Genomic DNA, 20,349 nt, shown 5'->3' with positions numbered 1-20,349 from the left:
GAAACATCAACTCATCGTAGTTGCTTCTCATATGTGCCTTGACCAGGGAAGCCTGGGTTTTGAACTGGTGACCTCAGCATTCCAGGTTGACACTTTATCCACTGCGCCACCACAGGTCAGGTGCTCTCTGTGGTTTTAAGCCACCTAGTTTGTGGTCATTTGTTACGGCAGCCCCAGGAAATGAATGTAGACCCTGAACCATAGGGCGATGGTTCTGGTCCCTCCACGCCAGGCCTTTCCAGGTGAGTGGTCACAAGAGTCTCCAGCTGTGTGACTGTGGTCTGGTCACTTCCCTCCTCTGGGCCTGATGGCTCTGTAGTAAATCAAGCACTGGAGATACCCAGTGTCCCTCCATCTCAGGCATTCTACAACTCTCAAGAAAAAACACAAGCCAGGCAAGCGGGCTATGTTGGGATTTTCAAATTTATTCCAACGTGCTGTATTTTTTTTTTAAAAAATATCCTCAGGCTGACACTCAGCCAGAGCTGTAATAAAGGCAATTATTATACTTGTAAAAACTTCTCATTCACAGTACAGATGTAATTTACAACAAAGGTCACACACATCAATACTGAGCATTCTTTTCCTTTTGTATGTCAGACACTGTGCTTTAGACCTGCATGGATTTTTTTTTTTGTCTTTTTTGTTTTCTTTTGCACTGATATATACCATACCAACATTGCAAGATGCAAGTGTAGTAACTGGAGATTAAATAAAATTACAGGCAAAACTACTCCATCCCAGTGTGGTCGCTGTACATATCTACAGTACGGTTTTTGGACTGTATTGCCATTTAAGAACATAGAAACTCTCTACAGACAATTTCACGGACAGAATACATACACCTTTTAGAAGAAAAAAAAGGCAAGTATTTATCTTACAGAGAGCATGTATCTTACAATTGCCTACAAGTTTCCTTTGTCTGTTTCTTTTTTATTTTTATTTTTAAACACTAAGTTTCATAAAGTGATCCTAAGTGCCGAAGCAGTTTTCTAATGGAAAGCCGACTGGATTCACAACACAGAAGCAGAATTTGTGGAAAAGGCCTCCCAGAACTGTCTCCCCTTGGTCAGTGCTGCAGATCCGTCCCCAAGGCTGGCTGCCCAGGCAGAACTGTTGCTTAAGAAGGATTTGTTTGAAGAAGGAACTAGTGGGCAATTCAGCTCAGATATATTGCTTGTTCCTAGTCGAAAGAGCTGGGGTGGGGGTGGGGTGGGGGGGACTAGAGTAGGGGTGAGAGGGATCCGGAAGCCAATTCTCTCGACTTTTTCCCACAGAGGGAGGCAGAGGGACTGTGGGCCTGGAAGTTGGCAGTGATGGAGGTGGGAGAGTGAGCGGTTCACTGCCGCCAGGTGCCAGGAGGGTGTCAGTGGGTGGGGCCAGAGTGTGTGCTGTGTGTGTGTGTGTGGGGGGGTGCCGGGGAGAGGGGGCTCAGAGAGGAATGCAGTTAGTACCCAGAGAGACCTTGAGCTTGCTGAGGGCGAAGGGTGTCCTGGGGCAAGTGGCTTGGAATGCCGCACAGAAGGCCAGGGTGGTCTCTGCAACCTCCGCAGGTTGTTCCCGAGGAGCAGAGCAGGCCTGTGCCGATGGCTGTCTCCCGTATCGTAACAGAGCAGGCAACAGGTCCTGTGCCAGCCAGTCGGCCCTGCTTTCCCCACCATCCTTAGTGTGGACAACAGTCCCAGGCAAATGGGAATCGTGGAGGGGGTGGGAGCAGGGCGGGGGGCCTGGGAACGGCATGGAGCAAGAGTCTTTTTCCCAATTACAAAGGTGTGTGCGTGTGGGCTGGGGTTCTGTGCTCAGGGCTGTGGGAATAGAGTCTGGCAGAGGGGGCTAGACTCTGCCTGGTGGCATATGACCCGGACTGGTGGCATCAGTTCTGCCCCTCTGAGCACCTGTGTGGGGCAGCAGCCCTTAGGCCAGATTCTGCTCGTATACCGTGTCCCTGTCATGGAGAACTGGGTCTCCAGTGGCTCCTAGTCTTGGTTTCCTATACCTGTGCCTGTGGCCTGAGCGGCCGTGAGGACTCTCCCCTGCTGGCCACACCATCCATGACTGTACCTCCTAGGAGGGACACCTTGGTGGGCGGGCTGAGCACAGCGGGAATGTTGCCAGGAGGGCCTGGGGTGCGGAGCCAGGTGGAGGGTTGTGGCCACCCCAAGGTCAAGGACTAGTCCAGCAGAGTGCCCAGTCTGCTGCGTTGTGGGTCTGGGGCTGGAAGATCGTGCCCAGGCAGATTTCAGATCTGGGCCGAAGCAGTGCCCTTTATCCAGCTCCCAGCCTCGGCACCTGAAGTCTCTAGCCTGGGGCAGCCCCAGGGGTAGGACGGAAAGGCAGGGTTGAGGACAGCCCTGGCCTCAGCCTGGGCTGAGTGGGGCCTGGGTTCCTTCTCCTTTCCTGTCAGGCCAAAACAGTGTCATGTGATCAGGGCCCGGCTTGCCGGCCTTCTCCCAGGGTGGGCAAGCCCCAAACTCGGGGTCAGGCAGCCAGAACTGCTTGCTAACCCCACCCCCAGCACCTGAGAGCCCAGCGGCCCGCAGGGGGCCCCTTCCCCCTTTTTGTCACAGCTCTGGGTGAGGTCAGAGGAAAGTGAACTAGTCGGTGTGGGTGGAGGCTGAACCAGTGACCGGTCTGCCCACCCAGCAGGGGCCAAGCAAGGAAGGGCCCTGACCTGGAGGAAGAGGGAGTTAGGGCTGAATTTGGGGAGCTCATGGAAGGGCCTCAACCCTCTCCACCATACGCCAGCTCCGGAGCCCTCTGTGGGTGCAGGAGTCCTACCACCTGGCTCAGGACAGGGGACCAACCAGGGAGGTCCCTGCCCTGTAAGGCAGCCTCAGTGCCCAACCTGCGGGGTGGTGGTGGAGAGGTGGGGGGGGGGGGCGTGCCTTTTCCCCCTTGAGGAAACTAAAGAAAATAATTTCTGGGGAGAAATCCACCTGTCCCAAAGTAGGTTAAACATGCTAGAATTCAAATTCCATATTTCAACTTGAGATTTTAATTTCTGGTCATATTACTTTTCTTACAGAGCAGGTTTTTGCTCCAGCAAATGCAGGGTGGCTTCCTGAAGGAGGAGGCAGGGATGAAGAAGGAGGCACCGGCTAGAACCAATTGCTTTGGAGAAGAATTCAAATGACTCAGGATAAATAAAAATCCTCTAGGACAAGAGAATCTGGGGAACCTGGGAGAGCGTCAAACAGCATTCTCTCTTTCTAGATTTTTATATGTATGCATTCAAAAAAAAAAGTAAACCAGCAAACAGGACTGAGCACTTTCTACCAGTCACGTTTGGGTATTCTGAGGGTACTGGGTGCCTAACAGTGTGGGGGGAAGGACAGGGGACCAGTCCTGCGAACTTCCCAGGCCGAAGACTCGATAAGCCCAGCTGAGGAGGAAAAAGGGCCCTTTGTACCCCAGGGACCAAATGTGAAACGCAAGCGGAGCCCCAGCCTCAGGAGCAGCGAGGTTGCACCTTGGATCTTGACCCCTACGGGCTGGGCCCTGCCACTCCAGCCTTGTGGGTAGTTTCTAGAACAAGGAAGGCAGCCTGGCCTGGGGCCCAGAGAGCAAGGCCTAGGTCAGGTGCTGAGGAACCAGGAGATGGGTGGTCAGGGCTCCTTCCCCAGTGCAGGGTCTGGGGTGTGGGAGGGATCATCTGGTCCGGTCAAACACCAGGATGGGCCCCTGACTCAGATCACCTGTGTATCAGGGAGACTGGGGAGAACCAATCAGCTCCTTCCTCCCTCCCACCTGCTATTATTTTGTGTTGAAATTTGGGGAAAAGAAACATTTCTTTTTTTCCCAAGAAAAAGAAAGTTGGAGTTTTCTGGGCTTGTCGTGGAAGCTGAGTGGAGTCCCCCTGCCCTGTCTGTGTCCTTCTGCCTGGGGCCATTAGCTGGGGTGGGATCAAGTGGCAATAAATAGGACATAAACATCTGTACGTAGGAGTGCTTGCTTTACATTTAATTATATATTTTTAAAAGTTTTTTTTTCTCCCTCAGTGCACCTCCTTTCCCTCAGCCAATGGCCGCCTCTTGCCCGCCCCGGGCTGCGGCTGACCCCAGGGAAGGAGGGGAGGCCCCACCTACACCCTTTCTCAACAAAGCACAAAATATTCACAGCCTCAAACTCCTCGTGGGTTGTTTGTGTTTTTTTTTTCACGTCTGTGGACGTTTGTTTCTTTTCAAGCAACAAAAGGTATAGAAAAAGGCACAGGTAACTGCAGACGTGGGAGGATACAACTGAGGAAGGCGGAGCAGAGCTGCGTGGACACGCGGACAGACGGACAGGGGGCCTGCGAGAGCAGGGGGGTTCGAGGACGTGGGCTGGAAGCGTCTGTTGCTGAACCAGGGAAGCCAGATGCTGAAGCTGTTGGAGAGAGCGGCTAAGTGCTCGGGGGGCCCTTGTCCGCGGGCTGGTGTGGAGGTGACCCGGGCCCCCCACTTCCTGAGGGCCCAGGGGAGCCCTCACTGGTCCTGGGTTCCCCAGAGAGGTCCCTTCCCCGGCCTGGGAAGCAGGTGGAGGCCTCTGCCAGGCAGCCCACGGAACTGCTGCAGTCCAGGGGCGGGGCCGCAGAGGCCGGGGGGCTGGCCAACGTGTGCGGGGACTCCCCGCGGGGGCTCCAGGCCTCTGCCCGGCGGCCCTGGGGTGGTGGGGGCGAGGCCTCAGGCGGCCTGTGGGGGCTGTGCGTGGGCGCGGGCTCTCCAGATACCTTGGCCACACGGGACTCCCGGGTGGGAGGTCTGCCCAGGCCTCTGCTCGTCCTCTCCTTCTCCTTGGGGTCGTCCCTGATCTCCAGCTCCGAGGACAGCGTGAACTTGGAGACCTTAGCCACAGGGGACACGGAGGCGGATGAGCTCTCGGTGGGACTCCAGCGGCCTCGCTCCTGGGCTTCCCTGGCCCCCGTCAGGTCGCTGCCGCCGCCTGAGAAGCCACTGACCCAGGCCTGGGTGGGCCCTGGCAACAGGGTGGGGTGGGCCCCAGGCCGGGCCTGCACCATCTGGATCCCCCCGATGGGGATCAGGGGGCACGGGGCGCGGGCCAAGCGCTGCGAGTGCAGAGGGAGGTGGCTGAAGATGTTCTCTGTCCGGGCTGGGGCGTGGCCGTGGAAGTCGTGGAGGGCGGAGAAGGGCCGGGAGGTGGGATGAGCAGGGCCAGGTGAGCAGGAGGGACTTCGGGACTCGGCCTTCTGCTGGGGCAGAAAACAAGACAAGGCGGGGCCAGGTTATATACTGAGCGCATGGACACCCGAGGCCTAGAAGAGGAGCGAACAGGGCACGTCCTGGCTGAGCCAGGGCAGCATCGAGCTCCAGCTCCCTGCCCGTGATCTCGCCTGTGCCGGGCCCTCTCCACAATGGGCTGTCCCCAGACATGCACTGACTAGGAGCTCTCTGAGGCCCCATGGTGGTCATGCCACTGGCTAGCCTGCTTGTCTACAGGGGATGTGGGTGTGCTGGTGAGATGGAGTGCCACTAGCCCCAGGTGCCTGGCCTTCCACCTTGGTTCTGCTGAAATCTCTTGTTCCTAAAATGGTCTTGACCCAACTTTACTCTTGGACATGAGTTTCCACTCAAGGCTCTTGACCGTCACCCACCACCAGGGATTTTAACATGACCCCAAAATTAAAAACCAAGGAGAGGCCCTGGCCAGTTGGCTCAGTGGTAGAGCATCAGCCTGGCATGCAGGAGTCCCGGGTTCGATTCCTGGCCAGGGCACACAGGAGAAACACCCATCTGCTTCTCCACCCCTCCCCCCCTCCTTCCTCTCTGTCTCTCTCTTCCCTTCCCGCAGCCAAGGCTCCATTGGAGCAAAGTTGGCCTGGGCGCTGAGGATGGTTCTGTGGCCTCTGCCCCAGGTGCTAGAGTGGCTCTGGTCGCAACAGAGCGATGCCCCGGATGGGCAGAGCATCACCCCCTGGTGGGTGTGCTGGGTGGATCCCGGTCAGGTGCATGTGGGAGTCTGTCTGACTGCCTCCCCGTTTCTGGCTTCAGAAAAATAAAAAAAAAAACCCAAAAAACCCCAAAAACCCAAGGAGAAACTCCTACATCATGGTCCTCCAGAAGCATGAATCTCTGAGAGATGGTGTGGATGCTGCTGGTGGTGAAGGGTGGTATTGTGTCCTAACAATATGGTGACAGAAAAGATGCTGGAAGGTAAAGGTAAGTTAACATAATGGAGTCAGTGCTGGGGCTCACGACAGCATCAGGGATGGTGATGGGGTCAGTGCTGGGGCTCACGGCAGCATCGGGGACGGTGAGGGTGTCAGTGCTGGGGCTCACGGCAGCATCGGGGACGGTGATGGTGTCAGTGCTGGGGCTCACACAGCATCGGGGACGGTGATGGGGTCAGTGCTGGGGCTCACGGCAGCATCGGGGACGGTGATGGGGTCAGTGCTGGGGCTCACAACAGCATCGGGGACGGTGAGGGTGTCAGTGCTGGGGCTCACGGCAGCATCGGGGACGGTGATGGGGTCAGTGCTGGGGCTCACGGCAGCATCGGGGACGGTGATGGGGTCAGTGCTGGGGCTCACAACAGCATCGGGGGCAGTAATGGTGCTGGATGGTGAGAGTGGTGGCAGGGATGTTGGTGACAACTGTGGTGACTGCTGCAGCTGACGTGACAACACTGACCAAGCTGACAAGGTGGCAGGAACAGTATGCTGGAGTGTAAAGATGGCTGAGATGGTGATGGTGACAGTGACAGGGCTGAGGTTTAGCAGGGATGGTGTTGCCTGTGACATCTCTGCGGGTGCTGGTGACAGTGATATTGGAGGGGGGATGATTTCGGTTAAGCTCTGCCACCTGCTCAAAGGGCACATGGCGATGGGTTGGAGAGGGAAGAGATGATAAGAGGCCAGCTCCCAAGTCTGTGCTTGGTGCTTCTGAGGCTAAATTACCTGGTTTCAAGCACCTGGCACAGTGCCTGGCACAGAAGCTGCCCCACGAATGCTTGCTAAGTTACTAGTGCCCAGCCAGTAGGCTGTGTACCTCCGGGCCTGGTGCCTCAGGGAGGAGTCAGTTTGCAGCCCCCACCCACCTGGGAGGAGTGGCCCAGCCACTCCGGGGCAGCAACTCACCCACGTGGAGGCACAGGTCTCCGGGCTTCTGCCGAGTAGCTTGTGAGGTAGAGGCGCGGGCCGGCAGAGAGCCCGCGGGGCCAGCCCTGAGCTCGGGCCGCACTCGCCCACTGAGGGGCTGCCCGGTCCCGCCAAGGCCCACTTCCCTGGCAGCACTGACTGTGGTGGTGACTCGACCTGGCCTGGTGACCGTCGCCTGGTGGGTGAGTGTCTGGGGGGACCTGGGTCCGTCGCACCCTCACATGTGGGGGGCAGATGCACTTGAGGGGGCAGTTCCCTTCCCAGGGGGCAGAGGGTGAGAGGAGACAGCTCAAGTCTTGGAGATCCACAAGGGAGAGGGCCAATCTGGGAGCCAGGTGGGCTCGGGGCTGAGGCCCGTGGCTCTCCGGCCGGCGAATGTCGCTGGGGAGACGAGTCACTTTTGGTTAGTGGGTGTTTGTGGGCAAGTGGTGAGCGGCTGCCTGCTTCTTTGCCCGGGGACCACGGCCTTCTTGGGGACAAGGCCTTAGAGCTCAGGGCTGAGCTTGTGTCCTTCTCCATGGGGCCTGAAAGGGTTGGTCTCAGCCGGGGGAGGCACAGGATGCTTTGGCTGGATGTGGAGCAACTGCCTGCTTCTGAGACGGCGCTGTGCCGCGTGGCCTGGCCGCCGGTGGTGGTCTCTGGGGGCTGCAGACCCTGAACGGGTGAGGAGTCTGCTGGCAGCGTGGCCGGCGGGCGGGGCGGGGGTGCCTCCGAGGACGGTCCTGATGGCTCATCCTGGCTCTCGTCCTCATCCTCATCCTCGTCTTCATCCAGGTCTGAGTCTGAGTCCGAGTCCTCCAGGTCTGAAAACTGGTGCTCCGCCACAGCCTCTGAGCCCTCTCGACCTTCTGAGTCCTGGAACGGGTCGTCACTGGTTCCTGCAGAGCAGACACAGGGGACCCGGGGTCACAGCTGGCCCCGTGGCTCCTCCTCTCTACACCCCAGTGTCTCCTGTGCAAACAGCCTGAAGCCACGACAATGACACAAGATCACTGAGAAGATGAGGGACGTGACAAACATGGGAATGCTTTGCACGTCATCCCAGTGAAGAAAATCACCTTGTATCTACCATGTGCCTTAATTACCATCCTGGGCATTTAATTCATTTAGTCCTCAATGACTCTGTGAGGTCTTACTTTCATGTTACAGATGAAGAGAAGAAGAAAGAGAGATTAAGTAACCTGCCCAGGTCAGGTAAATGGCAGGGCTGGGACTGAACCACAGCAAATGAGACAGATACTTTTTGTGTTTTGATTTTTTCATTAGTATTTCAGTGCTGGCTCCATTACGAGCAAGTGAAGTCACCTTGATGTGCTTCTGTCTCCCCCTTTGTCAAATGAATGTGATCGTCTCACTCCACAGGGTTTGATAGTAAATACACACAGTAAGGGCTCAAATAATTACGGTCATTCTTAATATAGTCCTGAAGAAATCAGCCATTCTGGGACATGCCAGCCATGCCAGCCAGTGCAGCAGCATTGAGCTTCTAAACACACATCTGCCACCACGGCCAGGTTGCTGCTGGATGTACAATGGCACCTGGCAGGCGGCAGGCCCCAGCCTCTGGGGCTCTGTCTAAACTGGCCTCGGGCTGCAGACACGGGCCCCACCCCTCCAGCTCCAGTCTGGCGGACTGCTGCCCTTGCAGAAACCTAAGTTGCCCCCCGAGGTGGTGGGGGTAGAGCTCTGAGACATTAGCCTCCTGGTCTGGCTTCTGGTAGGGCAGCCCCAACCAGCTGAGTCGCTCTGACATGACACAGGTCTCATCTGGGCGTCTCTGAAATGGGCAGCAATCAGGACTCTCGGGAGAGCTCCACTGATGTCCAGCTCACCTGGCAGGCTCCCGAGGGTTTGGGTCCTGCTGGCCCAACTCTAGGTTCATGCCAGCCCCAGCACTTCACTCGGACATACCAGCACCCACTCCTCTGCTGACCAAGAGGACTGGGCACACAATTGGCTTGGGCTGCTGATGCCACCAGGCTTCTGAACCCCGCCATGTTGAGACACCCAGGGGCCAGAAAGCACAGCATTCATGCTTCCCAAGAGTAAGATGCATGCAGTGAATGTCAGTGGGCACTCAGGAGGATGTAGGTAAAAAGACTACGGGGTAGAGATGGGGCCAGGGAGCCAAGGGCGGGGTCTCCTGGCAGCTGGGAGCAGAGAGATGAGAGAGAGGACAAGATCTTGGATTGGGGAGGGAGCAGGGATGTGGAACAGAGTAGGGGTGCAAAACACACTTCACAGTTTTGTCCCAGGCATCCCCCTCCCTGCCCAAGACTTTAACAGAGGCCTGCTTCAGCCTCAGTTCACCTGGCCTCCCCCTCGTTTGCTTATGGGGAAATCCAGGCCCAGAGTGGGGCATGCGGGGCTTCCCCAGGATTACCCAAGGCATAGTGGCTGCGTGTTTACAATGCCTGCATTATTATACAGCCCGTTTGAAATGATTTTATGCATCAGGAGCAGAAAATGGGCTGGGTTTGAATCTCAACTCCACCTCTTCCTTGGTGTGTGATGTTGGATAATTTACTTTCTCTCTCTGTGTTCAGTCTTCTCGTCTGTAAAATTGGGGTGAGAGTAATAAAAGCCACTATATGAAGTGACTGGGAGTGTTGCCAGGATCCGACACAAAGTAAGTACCCAATAAACCTCAGCTGTTATCTCAAGTACCCAGGACCTCGGCAGACAGCCAGACTGCAAGCATTTTGCAACTGAGGTCAGAGGGAGTCAGGATCAGGATCTCCTGGTAGCCAGCAGGGAAGGCTCCTAAACATCCTCTTTAAAGATGAGTAAGTTGAAGCTCAGGGCAGGGCAGTGGTCTGCCCTTGACACTCATTGAAGGGTATGGAAGCCAAGGGTCCTGTCTAGTGCAGGGCTCATCAGGCCCCCCACATCTAGGTTTCTGCAGGACTCTATCTGTCTGTCTCTATCTGGAGTGCCCATTCCTAACACCCCGCAGGGAGCTGTAGCCCCTGCTGGGATCATGGCCAGGGCTCCACAAATCCCCGCCGCCAGCTATTAGGTCTGGGATCTCGCAGGAGAAGGAATGAAGAGAGCGAGGGTGCTATGAGTTTCTGCCACACGGTGGCGCTGGTGCTCAACCTTCTCACCACCAGGGGCGGGGCTGCGGCAATGACTGACCACCGGGAGGCAGTCGTTCCTAGGCTGTACTACACATCACCCCTCCGTGTCCCGCAATCTTCCTCATCGTGAGAAGTGGCAACTCCGCCCTTCCAGTTCTTAGGCCATAAATCTCTGACTCATTCTTAGCTCCTTTTCTCTCGTGTCCCCCATCCTCTTCCCTCCCAAATGTTAGCAAAATCTGTTGACGCTACCTGCAGAATGTACACAGAAGCCGATCACTTCTTCCTAACTCCACTCAGCCCACCCAATCCAAGCCAAACGTGTGCTCAGTCTGGACCACTGCCTCCAGCCGCGCCCCCTATCGGCAGTCCTCTGCACACACACAGTCAGAGTCAGGGAAAGTCAGGGGTGGACACCTCAGGAGACAGCCAAGTGCATTCTCTGACCTTCACCACCCCAGCTCTTTCTGACCTCATCTCGCCCCAGCTCTGGTCCTGAGCCCTCTGCAGGGAGAGCCCTTCTCAGACCCCACGTGGCTCCATACCATCCTCACATACTTCCCCATACTTCCCAACCCTTCACTTATTCCAGTTCTTGCTTCAAACTTATTGTGCCTGCCAAATACATATCTGCTCACTACCTGGCTCCCCTCTAAAATGTAAGCTTCTTGAGGACAAGAAGCAGAATCTCTAGCACCGAGAACAGGGCCTGGAGCAGGGCTGGTGCTCAGATATTAGTTCTGTAATGAATGCATTGATTTCATCCTCTGATAACGCATACAGTCATCCTTTCTGTCTCATTGGGAAAACGAGGCTGGGAGAGAGGTGGGGACAAGTCCAGGATCCTGCAGTTGGCCCCTGGTATGGTGCCAGTCATAATCTCTCCCAGGAAGGGCTCAGGCTCCTGTCTGGCCCACCAAGCATTGGGGGAGCTGTGGAACCAACATTTATGTGTGACCTCGGGCATTGCTTTTACCTTTCTGAGCTTTCCTTTCCTCCACTTAAATGGGCAACTCAAGTTTCCACCACTAGTCATGAGGTGAGGACTCAGTGAGACATCTGTGAATGGCCTGATAAACATTCTTGATAATATGATAGCCCCATCCCTTGTTTTGGAGGAATAGCCCCAAGTTCATTGTGTCCTATATAATAAAGGGGATTTATTCCACCTAAAAGAAAGTATGATCTAACTCATTTGTAAGACTGCAGCTGCATCACCAAATCAGAAAAACAAAAGCAGAAACACACACACACACACACACACACACACACACACACACACTTCTGAGTCCTGATTCCTGATTGGAATCTGGTCAAAGGTTTGCCAGGTGCTGGAGGAATGGCTATGGCCTCCCCTTGTTGGGGGGACTGTCTGCCTGTGTACCTGCCAAAGCCCCTCTGGCCTCCTCCTTGGATGCGAGGCTGGGCAGTGTCCAGCAAGGCCCATTGCCTTAGACTCACCTTCTCCTCTGCCCTGTCTCCTCCGAAGCTGGGTTTGATAATATGCCTCTTGTTGATGACGGACTCTGACCAGGATGTGGTGCTAGGATACGGGATGGGAGGGCGGAGGTGACAGGTCTAGCTTTGGCTCTCTTGAAGCCCTCCGCTCTAAAAGGCCCAGGGGTCAGTCCCCTGCCCAGAGTGTAGGTATGAGTGTGTAAGAGTGCCTACCTTACGGTGTCGTGGGAAGGCTTTGCTGACACAGTAACGGCATAGCTTTGGAACGTGGCTGACATATACTGGGGGCTGTCAGTGTTGACGAGGATTACTCATGTATTTTAATATATTCAACACACATTCACTAAGCACCCTTGAGCACAAGATACTCTACAAGGTACTCCGCCCGCAGTGCAGACCGTGACGCGCAGTAGCTGGGGCTGCACAGCACATGCTCGCAGTGAACGGAGAGGGCGCGCATCCCGTGACTGTGCCTTTGTCTCCCAGGGGCGAGGACGACTGGAGGAGAGGGCACAGAAAAGGGACGGGAGGGAGAGGAAGACGGGGAGCGGGGAGGAGAGGAGAGAAAGGAAGGGGGTGGAGAGGAGGACAGGTAGAGGAGCAGGCGGAGGAGGAGGAGGAGAGATGGGGAGAAGAGGAAAGGGAAGTTGCCAATTCCTTACCTTCTTCGGCTTCCAGCTCCTCCAGCACCCCCGTCTCTTGGCACTTTTTGCTGTGGGCCTTCGACTTCATGTGCTTAGTCAGATTCCCTGGAAAGGAATGAGAACAGACTCAGGCTTGGCTGGAGGGCAGGGGTCAGGGCAGGCCCAGGGCATGCAGAGGCAGCCCCTGGCTGGCAGGCCATGGCTTCTCACACCGGCTGAGGCCCTGCCAGCGTCAGGGGCTGGGCCGGGGCCTGGACTCCAGCTGGGATGTGCAGCCACAGTCACCGTTCAAGGACACAGGAGCTGGGGGCGGGGCTGTGCGGGGACACAGGGTATAATGAGAAAATGAGATGCTGGTTAAAAAAAAAAACCCAAATAAAAAAGAAATTAAAAGACATCTCATGTGCAATAGGTTTTTCCTGCTTTTCACTTAACACTCATCAAACAGGATTATTGGCATGGCTATCTCAAGTTCTGGATGACAGCAGGGCCCCTATTAACCAACACAGTGGTGGGGCACTAAGGATGCCCTTCCACTGAGGACACTTCCAGGGCAGCCCACAGGGAACCACGAGGCTGAGACCCAAGCCCTGGCTTCCCTAGAGAAGTCCTATCCCGGGCCTCAGTTTCCCCCAGGTCACTGTGCAGTGCAGACACAGGTGGGGTATGTGCAGGACAGGCTGGGCCAAGGCTCTGCCCACTCTATGCTTACAGAGTCCTTAGGGGTGGCTACCTCTGCCCCAAGTGGCCAGTCCAGCCCCAGAGCTGATGAGCAGGGGCAGCTTCTCTGTGAAATCAAGGCGAAGGTAGCAATACCTTCAATTCTGCCCACCTCCCCTCCCATGTGTGTTCAGCACGTCCCAGGCTACAAAGCTCTCGCGGGCAGGAGTGCTCAGTGAAGGAGAGGCAGAGAGCCACCAGCCTGCCCCAGGAGGGTGCAGGCCAGATGCCTCACACTGTTCTTTTTGGCCCAGTAGCCAGCTCCAAAGTGTGATATGCTCACTGTTGCTCTGTGGATTGCTACATTTCCATACGGCCATTCATACGATAAACCATAAGTTCTCCAAGTTAGGTGCTCTGTCTCACTAATCTTAATAACTGGTAAATCTGAATGAATGGGTAGAAGGGCAAAAATGGATACCTGAATAGATGCATAGAGAGAAACTGGTGGATGGATGGATGGATGGATGGATGGATGGATGGATGGGACACTGGATGATTAGATAAGCAGATGGATAGACAGATGCGGGTAAATTAGATGAAAAAAAAATAAACGAGCAGATAGATAGAAAATGGGTCAATAAACAGATGGGAGGATGGAGAACTGGATAGGAGAATAGAGACATGAATGAACGGGTGGATGGCCAGTTCTGTGGGTAACCAAACATGCATGGCAAAGCAGACAGGCGGGAGGATAAAGAAATGGGAGTGTCTGGAAGAACAGATTGGCGGGAGAACAAACATGAGAAGGGGAGGAACCGATAGGATGAGAAAACAGAAGGGAAGCTATATGGAGAGGAAGATGAATTGTTGGATGTGAGGATGAGAGAAATGAACAAATGGGAGGACAATGGGTGGACTGGTGAATAGTGAGAGAGACTACGGATGAGCCAAAGGGTGGTTCTTCACCACGCTGAGCATTTTAAGAAAGCCCGAGGGCTTCGCTGCGAGGAGAATGGGAACCTCAAGCTAGGGTTTCTTGAGATGTGCAGGTCAAGGGCAGCAGGGATGAAAGAGGGCCGTTCCTTTTCCCCTTCCTCCCCTTAGTCACGGTCTATGACTGTCTCTTTCCCATCTTTGATTTTCCTCCTGTAACTGGACAGAAACCTGGATCTTTTACTGCTAGCCCAAGGGGAGCAGAGTCATAGCTTCCGGAGTCATCCTGGGGCCAGAGGCTTCCAACGGTCTGTGCCCCACGTCAGGGGCCTTGCCCTCACTGCTATGAGCAGGCCGAGCCTGAGCAGGATGTCAGGGGTGGTAAAGGTAGCGGGGTCTGCCCTGGGCCAGAGATACAAACAGTCTCCTGAGGTTCTGGGACCAACCCAGCACCCCCTGACTTCCTCAGCACACAGGGTTATAAACATTGCTCATTCTGGCTATGACATTGTTTGTTATACACGTTCTGCCTGAAAGGTTTGGGTCTCTTTTCAACCAAGTAAGATGCCAAGCGCACAAGGATATACAAAAGCCACGTGTAGGAAATGCCTTTTTTCATGACAGAAGCAAAATCTTAGAACCTCACAGACCATGTAATCCAATCCCCATCAGGCCCAGGGTTGTCCTGATTTTACTCTAACTCTGGGTCCTAGTGCTGATGACGCCAATGGACAAGATCATTGACGGTCTCAGCTGCTGGGATGCCATGGGAGGGCTCCCGAACCAACACAGTGGATCAATCAGCTGAGGCCACACAGCTAGTAAGCCCAGAGCCCTGCCTAGAACCAGGTCGCAGGGTTCTGGGGGCCTTGCTTCTCCACATGGTCGGATGCAACCAGGATGGTGTAGGAGCTTGATGGCCTTAGGTTTGAGTTTGGGCTCAGCCACTTGCTAGCTGTGTGCTCCTGGGGAAGTTTCTGAACCTTCTCACCCCCAGTTGCTGCCGCTCTAAAGTAATACCCACCTATCGGGGTCGCTGGTCCGTTGATGAGATAGCACATGGAGAGTGACAGCAGAGAGCAGATGCCCACCACGTGGGACCTCCTTCCTTCCCATACCATGTGCCACCTCCCCCCTCCCCCACAAGGCAGTCACTCTTTATTGAGCACCAGGGACTCCACCACGTGCTGTGCTGCATGTGGGGGAGAGAGATGCTGAGACGATGCTGGTGATGCCCATGGCTTTGCCCTCAGTCTGGGCTCAGGGGCTCTGGGGCTCTGGGAAGAAGGCACCAGACAGCCCAGGAGGCCAGCTTTGCCTCTCCCCCTGCCCCTGGAGTCTGCAGGGAGGACAGGGAGCCCAGGGAAGCTTTACCTGGATGGGCTGTGTGGGCCTGTCTCCTCCGTGACTCGAGGGAGGTACACCAAATGACTGCAGATGTCTTGTTAAGCCTGGGCATTGTTTCTCTGTCAATGAGCAGAGCCCTGGCTTGCCATGCAGAGTCCTCAGCTTCTCCTAGTCATCCCAGCTCCCCCCGCCCACCTCCAGAAAGCCCAACAGTCCTAGAATGAGGGAGGAAAGGCAAGTGGATGGAAAATGATGGGCGTCTGGAAGAGAGGCAGAATCTCCACTGAGAGCGTCAGCCGATGACCCTGTCTGCCTGGCTCAGCTGTGACCACCCGTCCTTCCTCACCTCTGCAGCCTGACGGACACGAGGCCTTCCCACACTGTCATCTCTGTCCCCTGAGGCGATCGGTGCAAGCCACCCCCTTGGCCTCTGGGAACCATCTGAGAGGAGGAAGCAGGACCTCAGACCTCCACAGGGACACCCTGGAGAGCCTTTCCCAGGTCCCCCCCTCCCCACTGAGACGCCCCTCAGCTAGTGCCAGGGATCTGCCACCACGTCATCTAACACAGAGACAGAGACACAGACAGGCAGACAGAGACGGACAAGAAGGGCTCTCCAAGCCCAGGAGCAGTCAGGTGGTGATGACGGAGGGCCGTGAGGACCACTGGGCCCAACCTGCTTCAGCTCTCCCAAGCCTGGCTGGGCCCGAGCCCGAGGGGGAGGACAGGGGGAGGGGAGGGGGGGGAGGCAGCCTGGTGGGGGCTGCCCGCCGTGAGAGGAGGGGCCTGTGGTATCTGAATGACGCTAAAGGAAAATATGTGGCCCAGGCAAGAACGGGAGCCTCAGAGCTGGCCCCTGCCCTCACTCCCCCGTGTGCACACAGAGCCGAAGAGCTTTCTCAGCTTCACCCCACTCCCAACCAGCCCCGCCATGTGGCCACAGAGTTTGAGATCCCCCCATTTCTGATTCGCTCACTGCTTTTGTCTCTGGAAGGTGCTGTCTTCTGAAAGCCTCTGAGCATGGGAGGAGTGCTCAGCACATTCTCTAATCACCGGTTAGAGCCAAGTCTCCTGGGCCGGGCCTGGAGGGCCGCATGGGACACAGCTCGCGCACCCAGACATCCACCCCAGGGCACGCAGAGGACCTGCAGCTGTCTGCTCAGGTTATCTGCTCCGGACCCTCCAGACCTCTATCCCGGCTCACAGGGACCTGGGGAGGAGCTGCAGATAGGCCTGGCACGGCTTCCAATGTAGGCACTGCCCAGGAAAGGGGTGTTTCTGTCAGGGGCCCAGGCTTGTCTCAGACCCTCCAACAAAAGACATGGCCTTGACTCTCCCAAAAAGGCAGAGGGAACAGAGGGACTCCCCGGGGAGACTGTTCTGGCTGGGAACTCAGCCGGATGGATTCTCCAGGTCTCACACGGAGGGGTGATGGCTCTCCCCAAGGCAGAGGGTGGCTCCGCATGGCCCTGGGCTGGCTGGGACTCTCAGGACTGGGCTCCTCATACTGAGAACAGACCAGTGTGGTCCTCTGGATGCACCCTGGGAATAGGGCCAGCAGTTGTGGCCCGCTCTGAGGGCCACTTGATTGGCCCCCTGCGGTTGCCACTCTGTCCAGAGAGAGGGAAGGGCTCACAGAGAGGAGCAGGATGGATTGGTGCTGACAGGCAGGGTCCTGGGTTCTGGCTACAGCTCTAGCTTTAACAGTCACTTCCGTTTTGGGGGACCCACCCACTTTCTTTAACTTCAAGTTGGCCTTGGACAAAAGATTTCTGACGTTCAGAGTCAAAGACTGTTATTTAAATCATCAGTCACTTATTCCTATCTTTCTCCTCCGTAAGGTCCTAACTGGCTGCCTATAGCCAGAGGAAGTGGGGCTGTAGGGGAGGCGTGGGGATGGAGCCCACCTCCAGGGCTGAGGCACGCTACCCCAGACATGCCGGGGCTTCTGGCTGGATGTCCCACAGGGCAGGGGGCAGGGCTTCAGGCTATCTCCCTCTCCAGGCACCTTTGGAACACTGCTTATAAGACAGCAAGAGAGAAGAGAGTGAGGACAAGAAAGTGGCGGGGAGGGGGGGGGGATGCCTCCATTCATGTGTGAGAATGTTTGAGCTCCATCGGCGGAACATTTGAGCTCCATTGAGGATGGCAAAAAGACAGAGCCAGGTGGGAGTCAGTTAATGGGGTTAGGAGAGCAGAGACAGGTGCCCGTCAGAGATGAGGCCATGACCAGGGAAGGTGATGTACCACCCCCTGACTAGTGCAGCGGGAACCGAAGGGCTGCAGGAGGAGGAAGAAGTGAGGAGGGCTGCTGCCCAGCCTCTCTCTCCGGGAGCAGTTTTACCAACAGGAGGAAGGTCAACAATTGCCACAGGGAAATCTACTGAAAACCCACACGGCCCCAGCTGGGCTGGCAGGAAGGAGAAAGCAGGATCTTGATGTCCAAATTCTTACTCAAGAACCTGTAAAGCACAAGAGGCCAAAGCCACCAGGGGTGCCGAGAGCCCCAGGCCTTTGTCCTAGTCACCTGTCAGCTTAGCTCCTGGGAAGCAATGAGCAAGCCCCAATGTTCCCTGCTTGTTCTACAGGAACGGCCAGGAGTGAGCAGTGAGAGCCAGACTCATTCCTGGGCTCCGCCCCACTCCTCCGCACCGGGGTCTCTGGTGGCTGCAGCAGCCAGGCCACTACCCCCTCCCCTCACGGCTGTGGGATGCCTGCCTGAGCAGCCAGTCCTTCCTCTCACAGGTCACTGCCAGAGCTGACTGTGCTGCGGAGTGTGGCCGGGCCGGGGTGACAGGGCTGCCCGTCTGGGTGGGGAAGCCGGGCCCTGTACCCAGGGCTGCAGAGAAGCCGGGCAGAGTAGGCGGGTGGTCTGAGTGGTGACGCCGGGTAGAGGCAGGGCGAACTCTGGCATGAGAAGTGACTATGCGAGTGTGTTAAGTGGTTCGGAGTGGAATGGATTTCCAAACGCAAGAGTGGCAGTGACAAGTGTGATGTTGAAGTTTGTCAGGTCGGTGAATAAAGGGCTAAGGAGACATGCAAAGGAAGGCGTGATGAGATCAAATCAAAACCAGGAACTGTGCAAGAGCGCCGCCAGGCGGTGGGGAAGTGCGCAGGTGCAGGGGCCATGTGGGATCCAAGAGGACGGGCTGGGGCGGCCAGGGAGCGCCATGGGCCAGCCTGGAGCCGGCTGCTCTGCCGCTGGGGAGCCCAGGAAGTGGAGGTCGCCCAGGCCCCAGGCAGAGGTCTGGGCCTCTGAGCTCTGTGCTGGGGCTCCCGGTGGGAGCTCCCCGCAGCGGGCAGGGGCAGCGCCCCAGCTGACTGTCTCTTACCTTTGGTTTTAAAAGCAAAGTGACAGTGCTTGCACACATAGGGCCGGACGTCAGTGTGGGTGCGGATGTGTTTCTTCAGCATGCTGGGCTTCTTGCAGCGAATTCCACACTCCTCACAAACATATTTCCCTCGGCCGCGGCCTCGCACATATACATACTCTTCGTTTGATTTGTACCTATGAGCAACAGGCGTCATGGTAAAGGAAAAAAAAAAAAAAAAGGAGGAGAAGAGGCAGTTCCCCACCTCAGAAGATGCACACGCTGCCTAGCTGCATCCAGCCGTTACAGACGCGGAACCAGAGAAAACCACGGTGGGTGATGGGGAACAAGTCACCCTGGGGATCCAGCACGGACCCCTGCACCTGCCCTGCCCCTCAGACTGGGGCGCTGCCCCTTCCTTCCCTCTCCGAGGCAGCAGACCCTGGTGCTTCCTGCGCGGGAAGTGAAACCACAGGTTCGCGGAGGGATTTCTGTCCCAGAGCCAGCTTGGCACCAGCTTCTACCCACAAAGAACAGCCACGCTGCGCCACCAGAGTAACCGAGAGAGGGGAAAAAAGGGTCACAGCCACGGCTCTAGCAGCTGCCATGTAGGGATCGCTCAGTCTGTGCTGCGCACTTCACTCGATTATATCACAGTCACGAGGAAGAACCCTTAAGACTCCGAGCCTCCCACAGCCAGAAATCGATAGAACTGGGATTTGAACCTGCCTGCCCCAAAGCCTGTCCACCTTCCACATGGGACGAGTGCTAAATAGAAGTCACCAGGATGCTTGTGAGGGCGGAAAAGTGGCAGCCATCATCTTTGTCCTCAGAATTTGGAAGCCAGGAGCCTTGAACTCTCTCCCCCTCATCTCAGTGCTGGAAGCTCTCAGGACCCAGCCTCCAGCCTCCAGGGACCCTGTGGGATCATGGTGGGAAGGGCTAACAGCTTTCAGGAGCCTCCTGGGGCAGTTGGCCCACCTGCTGGACCTCAGGGCCACTGATACTATTGGACCCGAATCAGAATGCTCTTATGTCCACTTAGAAGGAAACCCATGAGGCTCACTCAATCCCATCTTCACCAAAATGCCTTCTTGTTCTAATGCTACAGATGTGCAAGTCTCCTGAGTACGGAGGGGAAGGCTGCAGGGCGCAAGGGCCCGGGAAGGGGTCCTGGTACAATTCCAAAAGAGCTTTCTGACTCCTGAGGCCTGGGGGTCTGACTGCAAGGCTGTCTTGAGGGTGGCATGGCCTCCCAGCCTGCTTAGTGTGTTTATTCAATGGCCACACACGGCCTGCCAGTGTCCCTCACTCACCCCAGGCACGCCCCTGCCCGGGTGGTTTGAAGTTCAAACTACAGGGGCAGGTGCAGAGGGCAGGGAGGGTGCTGGCGGACTATGAGGGAGTGACAGCAGCGGGGTCCCAATCCTGCTCTGCAGGGGCCATCAGCCCACCTCTGAGAAGACATCACAGGATGGGCTGGAAAGAGGGGACTCTACGGGTGGAGCTGGCACAGTGATCACCATCCCATACGCATTCACACCACTGCCCTGCTCTCGCACTCAGACACACACACTCTCACATATACTCATGTACCACATGCACTCACTACAGTTCACACACACTGCCATGCACTCGTATACACTTACACTCCACACACACGCTCTGATACACACCCAGTCACACTGACATACTCATGTACACACACACACTCACACACATCCACTCAATCCCCCCACTCACACAGAAACACACACCCCACTCACATACATGCATTCACGCATGGACCGCTGTCCATGAGTATAGGTGGATCCTGTTTT

At 56.2% G+C, this 20,349-nt stretch overlaps 1 protein-coding gene across 2 annotated transcripts in view; it reads right to left on the bottom strand.

Moving 5' to 3' along the window:
• Positions 1-442: 442 nt before the first annotated feature.
• HIVEP3 (HIVEP zinc finger 3) overlaps positions 443-20,349 on the bottom strand; it is a 571,694-nt gene continuing 551,787 nt past the window's right edge. For both annotated transcript variants that reach the window (XM_066269482.1, XM_066269483.1), the window contains 4 exons: positions 18,551-18,726; positions 12,294-12,380; positions 7,073-7,971; positions 443-5,188 (listed from right to left, as the gene is read on the bottom strand). In XM_066269482.1, the coding sequence (XP_066125579.1) occupies positions 4,382-5,188; positions 7,073-7,971; positions 12,294-12,380; positions 18,551-18,726 (1,969 nt within the window). In that variant the 3' untranslated portion in view covers positions 443-4,381. The remainder of the gene's footprint in view (positions 5,189-7,072; positions 7,972-12,293; positions 12,381-18,550; positions 18,727-20,349) is intronic.

The sequence above is a fragment of the Saccopteryx bilineata genome, chromosome 3, assembly GCF_036850765.1.
Source record: "Saccopteryx bilineata isolate mSacBil1 chromosome 3, mSacBil1_pri_phased_curated, whole genome shotgun sequence".
Lineage (NCBI taxonomy): Eukaryota > Metazoa > Chordata > Mammalia > Chiroptera > Emballonuridae > Saccopteryx > Saccopteryx bilineata.
This window is presented reverse-complemented; position numbering and strand designations above follow the sequence as displayed.